The 19,091-nt window shown below is 41.2% G+C and overlaps 1 protein-coding gene across 5 annotated transcripts in view; it reads right to left on the bottom strand.

The window, feature by feature from the left end:
- Positions 1–4,948: 4,948 nt before the first annotated feature.
- MTUS1 (microtubule associated tumor suppressor 1) overlaps positions 4,949–19,091 on the bottom strand; it is a 92,530-nt gene continuing 78,387 nt past the window's right edge. For all 5 annotated transcript variants that reach the window (XM_009883911.1, XM_009883914.1, XM_009883913.1 and 2 more), the window contains 7 exons: positions 13,825–14,039; positions 13,172–13,277; positions 12,094–12,167; positions 11,886–11,981; positions 7,929–8,045; positions 6,480–6,577; positions 4,949–5,633 (listed from right to left, as the gene is read on the bottom strand). In XM_009883911.1, the coding sequence (XP_009882213.1) occupies positions 5,417–5,633; positions 6,480–6,577; positions 7,929–8,045; positions 11,886–11,981; positions 12,094–12,167; positions 13,172–13,277; positions 13,825–14,039 (923 nt within the window). In that variant the 3' untranslated portion in view covers positions 4,949–5,416. The remainder of the gene's footprint in view (positions 5,634–6,479; positions 6,578–7,928; positions 8,046–11,885; positions 11,982–12,093; positions 12,168–13,171; positions 13,278–13,824; positions 14,040–19,091) is intronic.

Raw genomic sequence — 19,091 nt, 5'->3', positions numbered from 1 at the left:
TTTACTAAATTATGTAGCAAATTTTGTTTGCTAAACGTAAAACTTGCATTTATTTACATAGTATCATTTACAGAAGGAAAAAAAACCCAAATGTAACATTAGAATAATGTTTGATTATACAGCAGGATCTCTTCTCAGGTTAATAACAGATCAACTTGATTGTATTAATTTACTTAGGAGAAAAGGAAAGAAGTTTCATTTACACAGAATGCTATCTGGATAAATAAGCCACTGCTTCTGTCACCCTGGGTTTAGTTACCAATACCAGGAAAGCAACTTTCCAGGGAAAAGGTAAGAACTTAGTAACAATGTTGTTGGACACTTTGGCAATGCTTTTACTTCCTAGCCTCAAGCACAGAATCCAGGTAAGCCCAAACTTCCAATACAAATATACTCCATAGTGTAATTGCGTGACAAAAATGGTCTTAATGCAAGCCACTTTATTTACAAGGCGAGTGAAAAACAGCTTGTTCTGAGCATGCAAGGAACCAAACTGGGAACGGGTCCCTTGCTTGCACATTTCAAATGTGTGATGCAGGATTCATTTCAGCCTGCATTTGACTAGAATTCCTAAATCTTTCTCCTGGTGAAGGCTTGAAGTAAGCCCTGTGCTCCAGATAATTCAGCCCTTTGAGCAGATGCATACAGCACTGTTTTGAGTAGTGGTATCCAGTAGAATCGACAGCTTCTCAATGATGGTATTAACCTGATCATTAGTGTAGCTAATGAAAACATTAAACAAGCTTGCTGAAAGGTTTTTTTCTTCAGCATGCAGGAACCTAAACCAATGGAAACAATATGATAAATATCCATGGTAAAGTCTGAAATGGCTCTGTGCGTGTGTCATTAAATTGTTTTTATGGAGAATGCTCCCCAGATGCCCAGAATATTGTTGGCCTCTGGAAACAAGGTAGCTACCAAAAAACCCCCACAACCAACCCAAACGAAAAACCAACAAAAACCCAAAGCAAGCTATAGGATCAACTTTGAAGGCATAAGAGGCAGTCCATTGTTAATCATCTTTCTCATTGCTATTAAAAGGTATCACAAATGTTATACTGTTACCCAAATGACTAAATAGGTGTTACACAATTCTATATAATACCTAAAAGTCTGTGTACCTTTTTTTTAGGCAATACTTCAATCTGACCAAAGCATCTTTAACAATCACTCAGCTTCTGGATGATGCTGTGCAATGTGTTCATTGTTTTTTTAGCCTTTTCATTTATCAGAACAATGTATCTATTTCCCTTTGAACTACAGGAGCTGTGCCGACTTCTTAAATTTCAAAGTGCTTTTGAGCCTTTAATTTGACATTGATTTCCTTTAGAATACCTCGCAAATGGGAGATAGCGTCACCTGTTCAGACTTGTTCTTAACAGTGCAGCAGTTCATGTGGTAGCATCACTGCCTTGGTGACAGTTTGGCAGAAGAAGAGACAATATAAATCCATTGCTGCATCACTGCTCGAGCAGTCTCCCTCAGCTTTAATGGTTATATGTACCAATCATATGCAGTTAAGGCTGATTATAGCTACAGAAGCAGTGCCTTTAAGGAAGAATTTTTGGTGGTTGTTCCCCCTCCCCCAAACATCCAAATAATTCTCATCATTGTAAACTATGAGAATTATTTTACTATCTCTTTTACATAGTTCTTACTTTACCAAAAGCCTCCTGGGCAGGCCCGATTCTTTTCACATTGATGCAATTACCCTGTGTCACTGTTCATTTATGTGGAAATGTGTAAGAGAATGAAGCTCAGGAAATGAAATTTAAGTGACTTCTCAAAGTCACATGCCTAAACCTGCCAGTGTTGTTATTTCTGTTTCCATACCTCAGTCACAGCTCTGCTAAGGCAAGGCAGCAGCAATGGACAGAAGGTATTTGTCTCTTCAGGGTTCAATGATTATTCCAACTTTCGGATGACCTTTTTAACTCCAGCTCAACCCAAAATGAGTTCCTGGCTGTCAGGCAACTACAGTTTTAAAGATCAGTGGTTAGTTACTGTCTAGAAGGAATTTCCAGCATGAATTGCACAACACCAGTTTACATGCAAGCGTCTTTGGTGTTTGCAATGAGAAACTTCCAAGTCTTCAGTTACCATAAGGAAATGATTCACCTCAATTTTTACAGCAAATACAGTGCAACTCATACAAAGACCTTTAGAGAAAAGTATTGAAGGGAAGTGAACCATGTTACAAATAGTCTGAATGGCAGCAAACAATTTGGTACAGATATAAATGTCACTGTAACTTCCTCTGAAACTTATCATTAGAGTTGGAACTGCTAGTTAAGGTTGAGTATCTGAAGCCAACCATTTGTTTAATGCTTGACTTACCAGTAGACCTTTGGCATATATTTATGGTGAGCAGGTTGCTAGCTTCTCCTGAAGGAAACGTTATGCTAAAGAGATTACAAAAAGTATGTAGAAGTTACTGGTCAAGCAAAGCCTTTGCTAACACATGGTATTTAAATTGAAGCTTAAAATATTAATACTGAAATGGTGAAAAATATTGAAACTGTGCTTACAGATGAACAGAATTATTTAATCCTTTCAGACCAACAGGACAAACACTAAACAGGCATTTCTGTCGTCTGATTTCTATATACAAGGATTCTTCATTTATTCATAACAGCATTAAAGATTCTATTTGCAAAAAGTTTAGAGGTGAGCAGTGCCCTGTATTGTGGAGGGCAAATTAACAGTCTTTGTATTATTTACTATACCATACTTACTTTTCTGTACTGATAGCCTGGAAAAGCTTTCCCCTTCTCTGTTACACACAGGGGTACACTATATTTGATCTTCAAACTTTTGTTGCACTCTTCTTGCATCTTTTGAGGCACTAACATTGCAACTAAGATAAGAAAGTTCTTACCAGTGGCTAGACAACTGTTCTTCTGACACGAGCTGTTAGCTTATTAAACTATGTGGCTTTTCTTATACAAAAGAAGTTCCTTAATAAGGTGAGCACTTTAGTAAGGTGAGTCCTGTCGGATGCCTTCAGCAGACATACGCACATTGGGTCCCTCTATTAAGCCAACTGTATTCAAGTATTTTATTATTGCTTAGTTCTGTAATGTTATCTACATTCTCCTTTTGGGTTTTTTTGTTTGTTTTTTTTAAAAAAGCCAACTCAAACTGAATCACTAATAATCACAAGCCAGCTGTGTAACTTCTGCCTACTCAAGAGTAGCAAGGGTAGAGTTAAAATTTTCTAAGGGTTAGCTGAACATTAATAATTTGTGCAGTGAAGCTTCACTATTGCCGTTCTGAGCAGGTACCAGGAGATTTTAAGTATTCGGAGGAATGTTCCTCCTTAAAGATCACTTGACTAAATACAAGCAGGAGAAAACCCCTTCAATCAGTACAAAAACAATTTATTTTTTTAAGCATTCAGCTCAAATACATGTGATCAAATGTCTTTGACCATAGAAAATAAAAATGTTCCAAGGTATACTTTAAGCCAAGCTTTAGCCCGCAAAGGATTTTCATAGTCAATTTTGATAACCCCTAGAAAACATTTTAAGTACTGACACCACTAACAAGTGGTATGTACAGTGCCCTAAAGAGGATTAAAAGAGAGCATAATGTTCCACAGAAATTGCACCCTTAATTTGTATATTATGGAAAATTAATTTAATGATGGAATAGTCAATCACAAGTTTAAGTATATTACAAGTTTACTTGCTGTATGAGCACTGTTAACGGTCTGGTTTATAGGTCTGTGTTCCTCATTACTAGCCAAGATTTTTCAAGTCTTGGGTAAAATGGTTTGACATGGTTCTCCAGTTGTATTCCGTAAATGCTTTCCACCCCTGCAATTCCTGTCCCCAAGCTACTGGAAAAGACTGGGAGACTCAGCAGATACAATTTACCCCAACAGTTACCTGTACAGCTGGCTAACAGCATTGGCTAAACAGTACTATAACAACAGTCCTGGGAGTGGTGCTGTAAAACCCCAAGCTATCGTAAGCACAGGTAGTGTTTTGTAATACGAATTTGAAGTTGAACCTGTGTTTAGCAGGTAGAGCATAAAGGATCTTAAACAGGTCTTACCAAGGGTGCAGCAAAGCTACGCAGTTACCTTGTTGAAGCACAGCATATGCCATTTCCAGAAACACTGACACCCTCAGCCTCCAGTTCCAGCAGCCAGGACAGCTTTTCTTTTACAGAATCTTTTACCGGCTCTTTTGCCAAATGAACCAGCAAAACACAGATATTCTGCAGTCTAAGAGGGAAGGTATGGCAAGATAAATACACAACTACAACCTTCCCCCTCTTCCTCAGGTGAATTTAGCCAACGCTGAAGAGTGTTAATACAAATGCTGATGCTTAAAAAGGCAAAGTGTGTCCCCAGATACAGCGGAATTCACAAATTACTTAAAATTCTTCTTGAGAACTGAGTTAAGAATGCACCTAATGACAGTTATTGCATTTTTCTCTTTGGCTTTCAACTCCGTCTAGTTTATCCTCAGTGGATGGCCTCAGCAAGATATGCTGTTCAGGGGAAATAAGTATTCCTTTCCAGCAGGCAAGGTCTAGGTTCCTAAACCTGCAACTCAACTAATAACTTCTAACCTTGAGGGCTACCATGGTTCTGACTATGACCCTGTTTGACTTGAAAGCCAAAATCCACTGTATCCTGCAAAAAACATCTCCTCATAAATGGCAGAGTTGTGCATGGATATTAAACCAAGAATCCATGCAAAATATGGCTGCAAGTCAGTTTTTTAAAATTACTTCAAAATTGCATATTCGGGTCAGCCAAGACACTAATGAGTCAGTTGACGAAGCTTTCCATGCCGGTTTTGTTACTGAACTGAAGGCAGAAAGAAGGAAACTAACCTGTAGTACTAGTGGCAGTTTCTCCTCTTTCCCAGGGGAGGGTACTCTTGCTAAACACATGCATACTGACACCATTATTAAGGAAATACATGTCAATGTATAGTCTTTAGCTTTTATCCTTTATTACGTACACAGCAAAGAAGGCAGCATTTAGACACACGCACAGTGTGTTACATCCATTCCATCCACAGCACACACGCACACACACGGCCTTAAAAAAGTGTCGGTGATAAGGAACATATTATAAAGGTTGTGATCTTTATCTCTAAGCCCCTGAGCTTTTTCTTATAGTTGGGTGAAAAGGCAATGAACAAGTCTTTCCTTGCTCTGTAAGTGCTTTGTGCAGCAATGTCCGTAGAGGTCATAAACAAAGTCTTTTTGGGAGGAGCAACATGAGTGTCCTACTCCCATATTCTCAGTCTCTTATCGCCGTTTTTGCACCAAATAGTTTCCAGTTATGTTTAGTCATCATAGTCAGCTAATATAGCTCTTGCTCCTGTGATGAAAAGTTAGGGTCGGTTCTGCAGATCACAAATGAAATGCAATCCCCGCTTTCTCTCAAGAGATGTCATCTCGGTGATACTGTGGGACTAGAGAAGTTACCAGAATTTCGTGGGGACTGAAGAGGCACAGATGGAGAACTGGGAGACAGTTTTCGTGGGCTGCACAGGTCGCCATTGTGCAACTTCCACAGAAGTTCTTCATTTTCCATTGACAGGCGTTTGTTTACTTTTGATTCTTTCTCTAGCGACTCCTGTAAAACAGCTTGCTCCGTAGACAGTTGCCTGCAAGCACAACATTTACATCAGAACACATAACCCAAATTGGAGGCTACAGCACTGAACTTAGTTGTTAAATAAAGGTTTGAAATTACATAAACCCCTCCTTGGCTTACAACTACATTAATTCCTTAAAAGGAGTCATCAGCATTCTCATCTTTGCTGTATTTACACTGGGACCTTGTAGAAAGCAGGAGAAAGTCCTGATAAGAAACATTCCTAGAGATGAGAAAAAGCATCTGAAAAGTGAGACTTGTCCCACTTAGAATGACAGATGCTTTTAAATGGCCATGCTGGAACCTTTGGGTCTTGTCACAGGCTCAGCTCTACACAGAAGATGCATTTCTTTAGTTTCCTTCAGGCTGGAAGAGTTTGCCCATCCATTTAAGCAACAGTTGAAGTCAGGAGAACCTCACGCCCATTTTGTTCCTGTTAAGTATTACTATTATTGCTAAATAAAACACCGGTCTTTTCACTGATCTAAACTGGGGACAAATCACTCGACTAAAGTGGTTGTAAGTAAAACCAGGTTTAGCTCACAAGCCAGTAATACTTAAAGAGCCAGTCTATAATAAGATGATATTTCTGAGTTGCTGCTTCTGCCCTGAAATACCGTTTTGGAGCACTGAAGAATGAACTGAGCCTTTTCCCCCTTACAGTTTGTTCCTGCTTGTTCTTCTACATAGGGATGCACATTTGTAGAGAGACAAGTGGGGAAGAAAGTGGCATGTTCTTCTGTGGAGTACTACAAAAATCCCAGTCACTAATATTTACACAGAATTTTCTTTCTTGTCACAGGAACACCTCCCCCTGGTTCATAAGAACATCTAAAAGTCCACAGATATTTTTCACCTTGAAAGCTCCATGTGTTTGTCCATCCGAGCTTTTAATTCTTCATTTTCTTGCTGAATCTTCTTTAATTTATCCATTAAGATCGTGTTGTTCTCCAGCTTAGAAAGAAAGGTCAGAGTTTAAAATAAAACCCATACACACACTCATCAAGATAATGCCTGAGCTATCACAGATGTTCATAATCTGGAGTTTGCAGACCTCGTTACGAAAAGTGCAAAAATGTAGAGGAACGAGAGGCTGACCTGCTGTGGTGGCTTAATATTCTGTAACAGTCAAACACATCCTACATAGCTTATCCTTGCGTAACGCTGGCGGTTTGCCACTTGAGCTGATTAGATGCCAACAAAGGAGGACTGGAGAAGGGATCAACTAGTTAACCAGCATGTTCCAGTAACTTCTGCCAGTGACGGGCAGCAGTTTTAAGAAGTTGTTGTGGACAGAAGACTGGAAATAACATGCTAATGCGACCAGCACAAGAGCTCCCCTGTGTAAACAGCTCTCCCTGCTGCTCTCCTGAGCCGGCTTCATTGCTGTGGGATGTTATCAAAAGTTAAGGAAAAAACAGTGATTAAACAGTGGGATGGTCCATGGACTTCTATACTGTGGGCAACGTCTGTCAGAAGAGATGAAGGTTTACTAGTCATTTGCTAGTAATTGTAGACCGGGGCAACATCTGATGCTGTACAACACTGAACAACTGGCATGAATGTAGCCCTTTGTATCCAAACCTCTTTCTATGCTTCCTCATTAAAGTCTTGCTTAAGCGAGTATTACAACAGTGTTCAAAGGCCCCACCCAGGATAAGGACCCCGTCCTGCCACAAATAGGAGCATGCTACGTAATTACAAGTTCTATCCCCCAAAGTTGCCTTTTCCTGTGGAATTATGCACAGATCAGGAACAAATCGACACAGCTTAACAAGTGGCTTAAAAGATAATAGCTAAAATGATTGACCGAAGCTAGTCAACTCTAGATGAAAACAATTATTCCATTTCATATTTGATCCCTTCTTGTTTAATTAGGATCGTTTCCATGTTAGCATTTTCCTGATGGTTCAGTCCATCTTCCATAACACTCAACCAGACATAGCAGGTCAGCATTTTTTCTTTGGGGGATGGGGGAGAAGAGAGGGAAGAGGAAAGGAAATGTGGAGGAGGCTCACAGATAACCCTGTATTAATTTAGCAATAGTTTATGCAAACCAGTAGTTGTCTTAAGATGTTAAAAGCTCATTTACAACATCCGTGATTCCTTCCCCCTCTTTACATTACAGCCCAATGCAGATATAACTGTACCCGCAATGTGAGCATGTCCCATCATCATTTCATGTTTCCTTTTAAACAAACAAAAAAAATATTAATCCTCCCTCGTAAGACTGAGCAGCCCGAGTTCATAATCAGAATGTAACTCAGACACGGTCCAAACCTGCCAGACCCTAAGGAAAACTCACCAGTTTTTCCATCTTCATGAGCTTCACGTCCTGCTGATGGAGTTTCTCATTCTTGATCTCCAGCACTGCTTTCAAACTTTCCAGCTCCTGTTCCAGATACATAATCTGCGGGTTTTTCTGAAAGATTTCCACAGAGTTTGCTTTAGTACCCTGAATTTCAGGAACAATTTAAGATTTTCGCTGCTATTTAGAAAGAGCAAGAAAATAAACATGGTAACAACAGTTACTTGTTCTTAGTGAAATCAAGTCAAACAGTTTAGAATTTAAAAAAAAAAAAAAAAAGAGAGAGAGATCTGCTACCACTTTCTCCTCTGCTTTTGTTTGCCCTTTGGTGTAGGCGGACAGTTGCAGTTTTCCTTAGAAGCTGTTCAGTAAACACTTTATGCACAACTATGAAAACCCTGCGTGAGTCAAAGGCAGGCACTACAGCTGTCACAGCAAAACTTGTTCTGCGGGAGTGCCCAAGGCTCCCTTTAAGGCTAGGAGTTCCAAAATTTATTTGGTATTACTCATAACCCATCCCAAGAGGTAATTAGAGTGAACGTTTGAAGAGTTTTCAGATGCTGGAGTAGTTCAAAAAGCACCAGAAATTTAAAGGCATGAACTTGACTGAAGCTGATTTTCCCTGTTTGGAGTCTGAAGGTAGCTGGTTCATAAGCAGAAATGGGAAGTTTTTGGTTTTACATTCTTCTTAAAGCCTAGCAATGCAATTGCACAGAGAAGTCTTGCGCTGCTTTACATCCATGACTTATCTGCAATACAGCAAGTTAGGACTTTCTTTTTTATTTTTCCTCTTTTTTGTTGTTTTCCAGGAGGTGGAGGGGAGAGCAGGAGGGGGACAGGGCAGGGTCAGATCCGATTTCCTCAAGGACGTCTTTTCTAGATTGAGGAACCCTTCAAACGCTGCAGAGTAAAACACATTCTCTGCATTTCAAAGGCAGTCACAGGCAAAATTCAGGAGAAATAAAGCAAGTCTCAGTTCGTTTCCAGGTAGCCCAAGTGGAACGCAAATAGAAGTCAATCAATGATTAAGCGTGTTGTTTAACTAAGTTTATCTTTAAAAACAAAACAGACTTGTTTTTGGGTAAGAATACTGGTGTACCGCATTGAGTAACAGCTTCACTGCCGCATCAGAAACCCAGGGCTCGGCGGGCAATGCCTGCTGTCCCGCGGGGTGCGGTCCCACACGGACAGAGCCAGTACATCTCCCAGGTAACAAGGGCCTCCACACCTACACGTTCCGTTCTCCCGCCTGCTAGTACAGACTGTGCCATTAGCGAGTCTTGTTTCATTTTGACGTTTGAACAGAAGTTCATGTGAGAGCAGGGTGTGCTGTGCTGCCTCAGAGGAGGCAGCAGACTGAATTCCTCCCTTTTGTGGCTTTACACAGAATTGAGGAGCTAGCGAGAAAAGTGATCCTGAAAAGCTGAGTCCAGCTTACAGCATGTTCAAAATTTAATTTTTTTTTTCCCCTCCTCTTCCCCAATGGTCTTAAAATGTCTTTTAAAAGTTAAATCTGAGTCACCACATTAGCTACGCATAGTAGAACACAGAGCCAGATAAAGAGACTGAAAGGCCGTGGTAAGGTTTTGGCAAAAAAGCTGGGAGTATCAAGTGACACTGTTTAAATAATACTGGAGAGTTGGAAATACATCTCTGTGTTCCAAGGGCTAATGGGAATTCTGCTAGTGCAGAATTTGTGTTTAGTACAGAAGAATATACTGGGTCAAATCAGTATCAGAGAGGCCTCGAGGTTATGATGTGCCTTATGCCGTCAGGATGCAAAGTGCATTTGCAGCTATGTAAAGGCACTTGACTATTGCTCCTTTAAATTAAAGAAGATCTGAGTGTGCCTATGGAATACAGTTCAAACTCCCGAGTGCAGTGTACAAGGTGTTCTCTTTGGTATCATCTCTCCCAACCACAGCAACATACTGCGGCTGCAGATTCTTCCTGTGGCAGCTCCGTCCTGCCACAAGAATAAGCAGTAAGAGAGAAAAAAAGAAATTAAATTCCAGTGAAAACTAGGGCAACTTCTACTAGAAGCATCCTCAGTGGATTTTTAAGCACGGAATTTCTCCTTGTGGGATAAGCAATACTACTGGTATTCCAGTTATTTCCAGGTGAAGAGAAATAAGCATGCTTGTGTCTAACCCTCCCAGTACATGAAAAACCTCTCAGAGGACATTTCTAACCATCACACAGAACAGCAGCCCTGGGAGGAAAAGCAGGACAAAATACAAGTTTATCTGAAGATAAATTAGCAGCAAGTATGAATCAATGTTGAATAAATGGATGAAAAGAAGATTATCAGAAGTAGTCAACATGGATTCACCAAGGGGAAGTCATATCTGACTAATCTGATAGCCTTCTATTATGAAGTGACTGATGGGTGGATGAGGGGAGGGCAGTGGATGTTGTCTACCTTGACTTTGGCAAGGCTTTTGACACTGTCTCCCACATCATCCTCACAGGAAAGCTTAGGAAGTGTGGGTTAGATGAATGGACAGTGAGGTGGATTGAGAACTGGCTTACAGATAGAGCTCAGAGGGTTGTGGTTAGTGGCGCAGAGTCTAGTTGGAGGTTAGTAACAAGTGGTGTCCCTCAGGGGTCAGTACTGGGCCCAGTCTTGTTCAACATATTCATCAATGATCTGGATGAAGGGATAGAGTGTACCATCAGCAAGTTTGCTGATGACACAAAACTGGGAGGAGTGGCTGACACGCCAGAAGGCTGTGCTGCCTTACAGCGTGACCTCGCCAGGCTGGAGAGTTGGGCAGAAAGAAACCTTATGAAGTTCAACAAGGGTAAGTGTAGGGTACTGCACCTGGGGAGGAATAACCCCATGCACCAGTACAGGTTGGGGGCTGACCTCCTGGAGAGCAGCTCTGTGGAGAGGGACCTGGGAGTCCTGGTGGACAACAGGATGACCATGAGCCAGCAATGTGCCCTGGCGGCCAAGAAGGCGAATGGCATCCTGGGGTGCATCAAGAAGAGTGTGGCCAGCAGGTCGAGGGAGGTCATCCTCCCCCTCTACTCTGCCCTGGTGAGACCGCATCTGGAGTACTGTGTCCAGTTCTGGGCTCCCCAGTTCAAGAAAGACAGGGAACTGCTGGAGAGGGTCCAGCAAAGGGCAACAAAGATGATTAGGGGACTGGAGCACCTTTCTTATGAGGAAAGGCTGAGGGACTTGGGTCTCTTTAGTCTAGAGAAAAGAAGATTGAGGGGGGATCTTATTAATACATACAAATACTTAATGGGAGGATGCCAGGGGGATGGGAGTAGTCTTTTTTCAGTGGCACCCAGTGATAGGACGAGGGGTAATGGGCATAAACTTGAACATAGGAAGTTCCATCTTAACATGAGAAGGAACTTCTTTACTTTGAGGGTAGTGGAGCACTGGAACAGGCTGCCCAGAGAGGTGGTGGAGTCTCCCACTCTGGAGACATTCAAAACCCGCCTGGACGCTGTCCTGTGCAACTGCTGTAGGTGACCCTGCTCTGGCGGGGGGGTTGGACTAGATGATCTCCAGAGGTCCCTTCCAACCCTAACCATTCTGTGATTCTGTAAATGCATTAGAGACTCAACACAAGAAGGGGGTTCTGTAGTAGTGATTAAGCCCACACTGATCGTAGCGCTGCCAGAACATTTATCGATTGTCTAGAAGAAAGCTACAGTACAACTTCTGCGTACACATAGGTTTTCAATTTAACTTAGGTCATAACTTACACCACTGACTTAGATATTCAACAGCTTTATAGATTTATAATGGTAAGGTTAATACACAACATTGTAGCGATTGAGAAAAACTTCTGGTAGGTGAGCCATTTACATAAAATATTAATCAGCATGGGAGCCCTATCTGGCTTGATTGCAAACCTTTCATATTATGCAATAAAATAAACCCAGGCTTACAAGAACTGCTCATCCGCATTACTTTTGAAGATCAAGACTTACAAGATTGGCTTTTTCTTTGGCTATTTGTTTTTGCTCTTCTAATTTCAACTTCTCACTCAGAGAATCGTTTTCACATTTTAATTCATCGATTTTTTTCTGAAATGAAAAGACATGGTATAGTTAAGCCAAGCATTCAGGGCACATCTCCAAACTGCCTTTTAAGTTTTAGACTGTTGCAATCACCCAATCACCCCAACCCTTAACAAACCTCCAGCAACTCTTGCTTCTCTTTAAAGGAATCTTCAAGCGACTTCCTTTCAGATTCGTGGGCACTCTTGAGCTCTGCAACAGATTATTTTTGCAACTTTTTAATACCACTTTAAGACATGAACACTCTTTCTGAAACGCAGCAGCATGAAAAGCCAGCCAGTACCCATATGCACAGATGCAAAGTCAATGACAACAAGGAAAGAACATCTCATCAACTGATGCAGAGCATGTACAAAGCATCAGATTTATTGCTTCTTCAGATTTGTTGACTGCCCCCTCGTATATCCATTTCATTAGTTGACAGCGTGTCAATTTTGAAAGCATTCAACTACATGCAACAAATGGAACTGAGCACGAGAGCCATATCTGAAAAAAGCTGAGTTTCTGATGGGAAAACGCAGCAAAAAATTCAAATTGTATCTTCCAAAAGCTTCTAGAAAAAAACATTTCCTTTCATACTTTGGAGATGCCACACTGAAGAGTTTCCTTTTTGCAGTGGAAGCGTCATCAGTTTTAATGACGTGAAAGTATCACTGGAAACTTGGCTATCAAGTGGATTTCACGGGAGGACGGAAATCATCATCACTTCAATTAGATGCAATGCCACCGACAACAGAGCACACTCACCACCGCCTCCCTGAAAAATCACCTTTGCCCCAGTGTACTTTAGGCAGCATATAATATTTCTCAACATTCCCATGTCAGTCCGGGAAGCACACAACCCTCCTTATCCGCAATTTCAATTCCGAGGTGCTCCTTATTAGGGGGGTGGAAGCAATTACTCATTAACTTGAGATTTTAAGGGCAGACTGCAATTCAGAGAGCTCTTGCTGAAAGAAGATGTCATCTTCACTCTTGAACTGTTTTAAAAGTTTCATTCAAGTACAACGGGATGATGGTTATTTATGTATGTAAAATGAGACTTGCTCAGTTCCAAAAGAAGGAATTCAGCCAATGTTTTTCTAAATAGCTGACCGCCAAGAACAATGCAATGGACACACTGAGGAAAACATTTGAATATTTTTGTTTGTGACTAGCAGTACTATAGCATATGTACTTGAATACAAAATACTTGCCTGAAAAAGAGGATTCATACTCCTTTTTCAGCTCCTCTACTTTTTCTGAGTGGCTGTTTTCAAGTTCCAGCTTAAAGTTTTCATGTGTGATATTTAAGTTGTCCACCTGCAATATGACAACGTGATTTTTTTCCCCCCTTATATATGTCAACTTAACCCTCATTTAAAGTATTGTGCCAGTGGCTTTACACATTACACTGAGTACATTTTAAATGGTCTCAGTAGCACTTAACAGGCGGTCACAGGAGAAGCCAAGCCACATACAACACTTAATAGATGAGACCGATGCCTTACAGTTTACGACTACCACCAGGATGATGTATGCGTCTGTCACACACATGGAGTTGTTGCAAAGCAAGGTCACAGGCCAGGGGTGTTGCTATAAATCTTAAAACTCAAGCTGCCTCAAATATCCAGGGGAGCTCTAGAAGTCATTGAAGTTTGCAGAACGCAAGGAATCTCCACCACATTTAAACACAAGCTTAAGATCTGGACAGCGTAGTGTAGTAATTAATATTTTTATAGTTGCAGCAAAGTGGAGTTTCACATTAGATAAAATGACTCCATTATTAGCAAACCCCAGGGGTCTCTCAAGGTTCATTTGTAGCAGAAAGCAATTGCTAGAGAACACTCCTACTTCAAAAGTTACAAACCTGCTCCTGGAGTTGTGCTTTGTACTTTTCAGCTTCTTCAATGCAGATACTTTGGAGTTTCTCACATTCTGCAGTGTAAAACTGTTTAAGCCTCTCCTCCAGCTCAGCTAAATCATTGTGATGCTGCTGGTTTAACTTCTGCAAAAACCCTTCATAAGCAACCTGCAGTTCGTTCCTGTCTCTCTCCAATTTCTCACAAGCTGCAGAAGTGGTTACTGAAGATGTTAAAACAAAAAAGAGAAAAAGCAATAGGATCAAATTCAATGCTAATTTCACTGTCTTCATTACAAAGTATTAAAGATAGTGAATACTCTGCACAGCAACGTGGTTGTACAAAGACAAATATAATTTATCCATGAAACAAGCACCACCTCCAAGGATACATGAAAAGATCTTTGCAAAAATACTGAATTAAGTGTTTCTTATGCTGAGAATTAATTGAATCTAGTTATAGAAAGCACACATGTGACAGTTTGTCATGACATAGAATAATGAGTGTCTCACAAGAGACACTGAAGTGCTCCAATAAAAAAATTAATTGATTTGCTACTTCACCTAATTTGATTCCATTCCAGTAGCGCATTTGTCAGAGTACTTCACTTCTTGATATATAAACCACTTAACTAAATTTGAAAGTCTTAATATCCTGGAGACCATCCGTTCAACATGTTACTCACACTCAGGATATGCAAGAGAGGCAATTCCAGCCTGACACGGACTGCCCGATACAGAACCGCCAATCTGAAATGTACTGCTAATACGCACATGCCCAAGATACTTAAACATGCAAGATACAGAACAGTTCTGGGCAGAATGTGCCGAGTATTCAGAAAACAGGACAGAAAGCTGTGTAATTCTCTTTACATCCATATTAACACAGGTCAGCTAAGAACACTGCCTAAGTTGTTTTCCCCATATTTACAGCTGATTAAAAGGCAAAGCAGAAGTTGGTAACTCGTACTCTTGAGCGTTCCCAGCTCCAGCCAGAGAGGCCCAAACAGGAGGAGCCCTTTCCCTACTGTTAACAGGAGCAGAGCAAGCGCCTTCTGCAGTTCCAGCTGCCCCCAAAGCCTGGAAGCAAGGTGAAACAGGACCTCCAACACGCATGTGGTCACTGACCTTAAGCAAAACTGCTTCTATACAGACTCTAGTGCTTTGGTTTAAAATAAATTAAGACAAATGAGTGTCTACTTAAGAGAAAAAAAAAAAATCAGCTAAAACAATAACTCGATCTTCAATCAAATATGGGAGAAGTCATGCCTAGATACACTTTATAGCAGTTTGGCACACTGCCCAGGCAGCATAAATATAAACTCTATGTAAAAGCATGGGAAGATTCAAGGAGTTTTGTACAGGCAGCACAGGAAATTCTCATTGCAGCTGCGTTTGAGCCTTAAGAGACATGAATTACAGTATCTTCAAGGACCGACTCCCAAAGCAGTACTGGGCTGGGCTCTAGGGCAAGCAGCCTGCCCCGGCAGAGGGCCTCACATTACACACGGGTCACATTCCCTCTTTGCTACAGCTCATCAAGAGCCAGTGAGTAACTCGATGAATGATACTTGCACTCTCTTTTAAGGAAACTGTAAAGAGGTCTTGGCCCCGCTGCCATCACTTGGAACCCGCAGTTGAACTAGAAAGTGGAAGAGCGCGAGCTGCACTGCACGGAAATCCATCTGCACATCTGTGTCTACCCGAATCAGTTCTAACGGCAGGCTTCGCTCTGCGCTAGGTCTCTGTGAAAGATCTGCTGATCAGGACAGATTTAAGCCAACTCTTCATCCCGGGACTGGCAACGATGCAACTAAAGGCTCAACTGAAACATACCACAACATTCTCTGCAACCCAAGCAGGTTTCACAGCTTTCTGTATTTTCCTATAACGCTACCAAGAAAGATTTTTATTTCTCTCTCTTTATTCCTTCCACAAACTTCTGTAACTGCTTCCTTCAGAAAAAAAAATAGAATGGAAGATTAGCATTCACACATTCGTCACATTGGTGTAATGTTATTGAATATATATGCTATATATATATGCCTGTATTGTCACATTTTGGGGGAAGAGGAAACATCACAGGTAGAGGACATTATTTTATAAGAACCAGGCAGTGAGCCAAACGCAGACAGTACACAGCCAACTGCACGCAGAACGGATCCAATCATCTAGAGCAGAGTAAGAGGGGTAAAGCTGAGAGACGGGCAACACACACGCCTCATTTGAAATAACTGCAGCAAAATGCTTCAAATGATCCACTTCCTTTAAAACCAGCAGAGGAGGAAGCAAGCATCCAATTCTTCATTTGTAAGGCCAGAGCCATCCGTTTGCCTCCATTTAGCTGGAAGAATGTGCTGCCTATCGCTGCCGTATCTTTAAACGTCAGCACGCCGAACTTCAGATGATGCAGAACGCTTCAGAAAAAAGCAAACAGCAAACCACGCCTTTGTCAAAGAAAACAGACACATCAGTTTTCGTTCAGCCAGTTTGCAATTCAGATTTATGAGAAGACTAACTTTACAAAGGCAAACAAAAACTTCTGAAGCTTGCATTGGCAGTTGAAGGTTTTGTTACCTTCAAGGGAGCATCTGGCCTCCGCAAAGCTGGAGGCTGCAATGCTTCCTCGCAGATCGCAAGCCTGACTTCAGTCCCTGTCACCCAAACCACCACACCACCAGTGAACTCACACCAGCATGATGCTGGTGCAAGAAACTGCACATGTGAAGTTTCAACAAAAGCACCAACTGAAGAACTGTTGATTTGAAGTTACAAGAAGTCCTGGAAACTGAAGTTTGTCCCCGTACTTGAGATTCAAGTGTCTGCAGCAAGTATTTTACACATCCCTATCCATCTCCAGACTGAAACATCTAATTTATCACTGTACACTGCTTTGTTTTAAGAAAGTGACAAGCCATGAAAACAAGTAATTCCTTAGTTTCGCCACTCATCCACTGCAAGGGGATGCTGCAAAACTCCTGACTAACCAAATTTAATGGTTACTCAAGAGTGTTCTTATTGAACTGGTGCTTAATTTGGAAGACAAATTTCTAATTGGAACGTGTACTCTTCCAACAGTACACACAAAATCTGTTTCAACTTCTCGTCCACTTCAGAGACACTCGAAGGGCATGCTTCAGAGTTTTTGCACACAACTACTGTGCTTCCTCTCCCTTCTTAAAGCGCTTCCCTCCGCAATTCCACACCTTATGCAATGCACTATGACCACAGACCCTGAGCAAGAAAACAACAGGAGACAAATGGTCCAACAGTATTTGTGAGAAAAAAAGTCAAGCCACAGAGATGAAAAGATGCACTATCCATTTGTCCATTAAGTTTGTTCAATCTCACCTGTAACACTGAACAGTTTTAAACTTTAAGGACAGAGCATATGGGATGGTGTAGCTGGCAGCCAGAAGCAAGATTTACTTCTTTATTCAAATAGCAAAGCCATTAATATTTTTTCCCCCCACTTGGTTGTCCCAGCCTCTCCTCCCACTCATACAACACACTCTCTCCCTGTATTATTACAATAGGGAGAAAGATTAATCTGTAATTTTAGGCTTAGCATCTGTTTATTATAAACAAAGAGCCTGGTTCTTTTGGGCAGAACCATGACCTCTGGCAATCGCAGGAAGTTTCTGAGATCTGGCAACAGTGTATCTTCAGATCAGAAATGCTGGTTTTGACATGTAAAATTAACATTCGTATGTAGTTGTTAACAATGGCCATTTGCCCCATGGGTGTTTCATTGCAAAGCTCTGTATGTGCCAAAACCATAAACCAAATGACTGCGAAACAGAAATGTGGAGAATCGGGCACGTGGCAACTCCCTGCAATAGTGCAAACAGCAGCAGATCCAAACCACGTGAACAGGGGGACCAGCTGAAGGAGAGGATTACAAAAGTTGCCTTAGATCCAAGAAATCTATTTCATATTTTCACTAAAAGTAGCCAGGAGATAAGACCTTACAATTGTGCAGTATCTCCTTACAAAATTTTGTTTTTTCTTATTCTAATTATAAAGCAATTCATCATCCCATGCAGTCCTTATGGCTAAACTGCTCACACAAAAGCATTTTGCAATTTACATTCCCCTAACAGTCACCATAACCATAGCTCTAAGAAGATAAAATATAGATAGTTTTTGAATCCTGAATTAAGTTGTTTTGAAACCAGAGTTACCTTCATAAAATTGCCTAAGTCACTCCCTAGTCTAGTTATGATTTATGAAAAGCCATTAGACTGTCTAAAATTTTACAGAGGTCACTAGGACAGAAAACCAGCAGCATTTTAATAGATGGGGGCGATGTGAAAAGGGGATAATTACCAGAAAACATCAAGTATCTAGCATGGTGTTATGTCACAGCACGTAAACACTTTATTGCTCTAACTTTACATTTCACTCTGCAAGATCTATTGCATGTGTTCTGTTGATCAGTAAGTCTACTGTAGGCACAAAGGTTCATTTCCTTCTCCATATAATTTTTATTTTAAATTGTTATCTAATTATTTTATGGTTTTGGCAGATTCTCTCAATATTGGAATTTCTTCTACCCAAACATGCTTTCAAGTTTATGACCAAGTTTCTCTTGGTGTTACTTCTATAACGAGACTAACGGTACACAAAGTTAAGCCACATTGCATCTTTTTGTTCTTGGGCAAGTTGAAACGAGGGAGGCAGACCAAAAAAGCATGCTTTCAGCTGCACTGAAGTGGCTCTGGCTCAATACGTATGTGAAGCATTCAGATATCGGCCAGGACGTATGTTCCTATCCTCTAATGCTGCAAACCCTTCAGTGTGAGCAGGCAGGCAAGCGCACCACTCGTGGCAAGTCAGGCCCTGCCCCAAATAACTGATAGAAACATCTACCTACTATTAAGTATTCTTAAAGATCATCAAAATTGAAAACCAAATCACATTCACTCCACCTGTCTGTAAAACAAAAGTTTGGTTTTTTTTTTTATTCCAACCTCCAGAACACTTTAAAGGTCATTTATTGAATAAAAAAAAAAAAAGCATGACGGTATTTTGAAGAAAATGTTGTTTCTCAATCGCAATGCAGCAAACGGAGGGAAGGGAGAAGGACTCGGTGCTTGGCTATGCAGGATAGGCGCCAGCCTCTCCGGCCCGCTGAAACCAGCTCCGGAACGGCCGTGTCCAAAGGGCCGAGGCGGGCAGGGGCTGCGCCAGCCCCGAACCTGCCGGTTTGCAGCAGGGCTGAGCTGGAGCACCTCCAGCACGGCGGCAAAGAGGCTCCGAAACAATTTGGAGTG

Source organism: Charadrius vociferus, unplaced genomic scaffold (assembly GCF_000708025.1).
Source record: "Charadrius vociferus isolate BGI_N301 unplaced genomic scaffold, ASM70802v2 scaffold514, whole genome shotgun sequence".
Taxonomy (NCBI): Eukaryota; Metazoa; Chordata; class Aves; order Charadriiformes; family Charadriidae; genus Charadrius; species Charadrius vociferus.
Note: the sequence above shows the minus strand (reverse complement) of the source record. Positions and strands in the feature narration are given on the sequence as shown.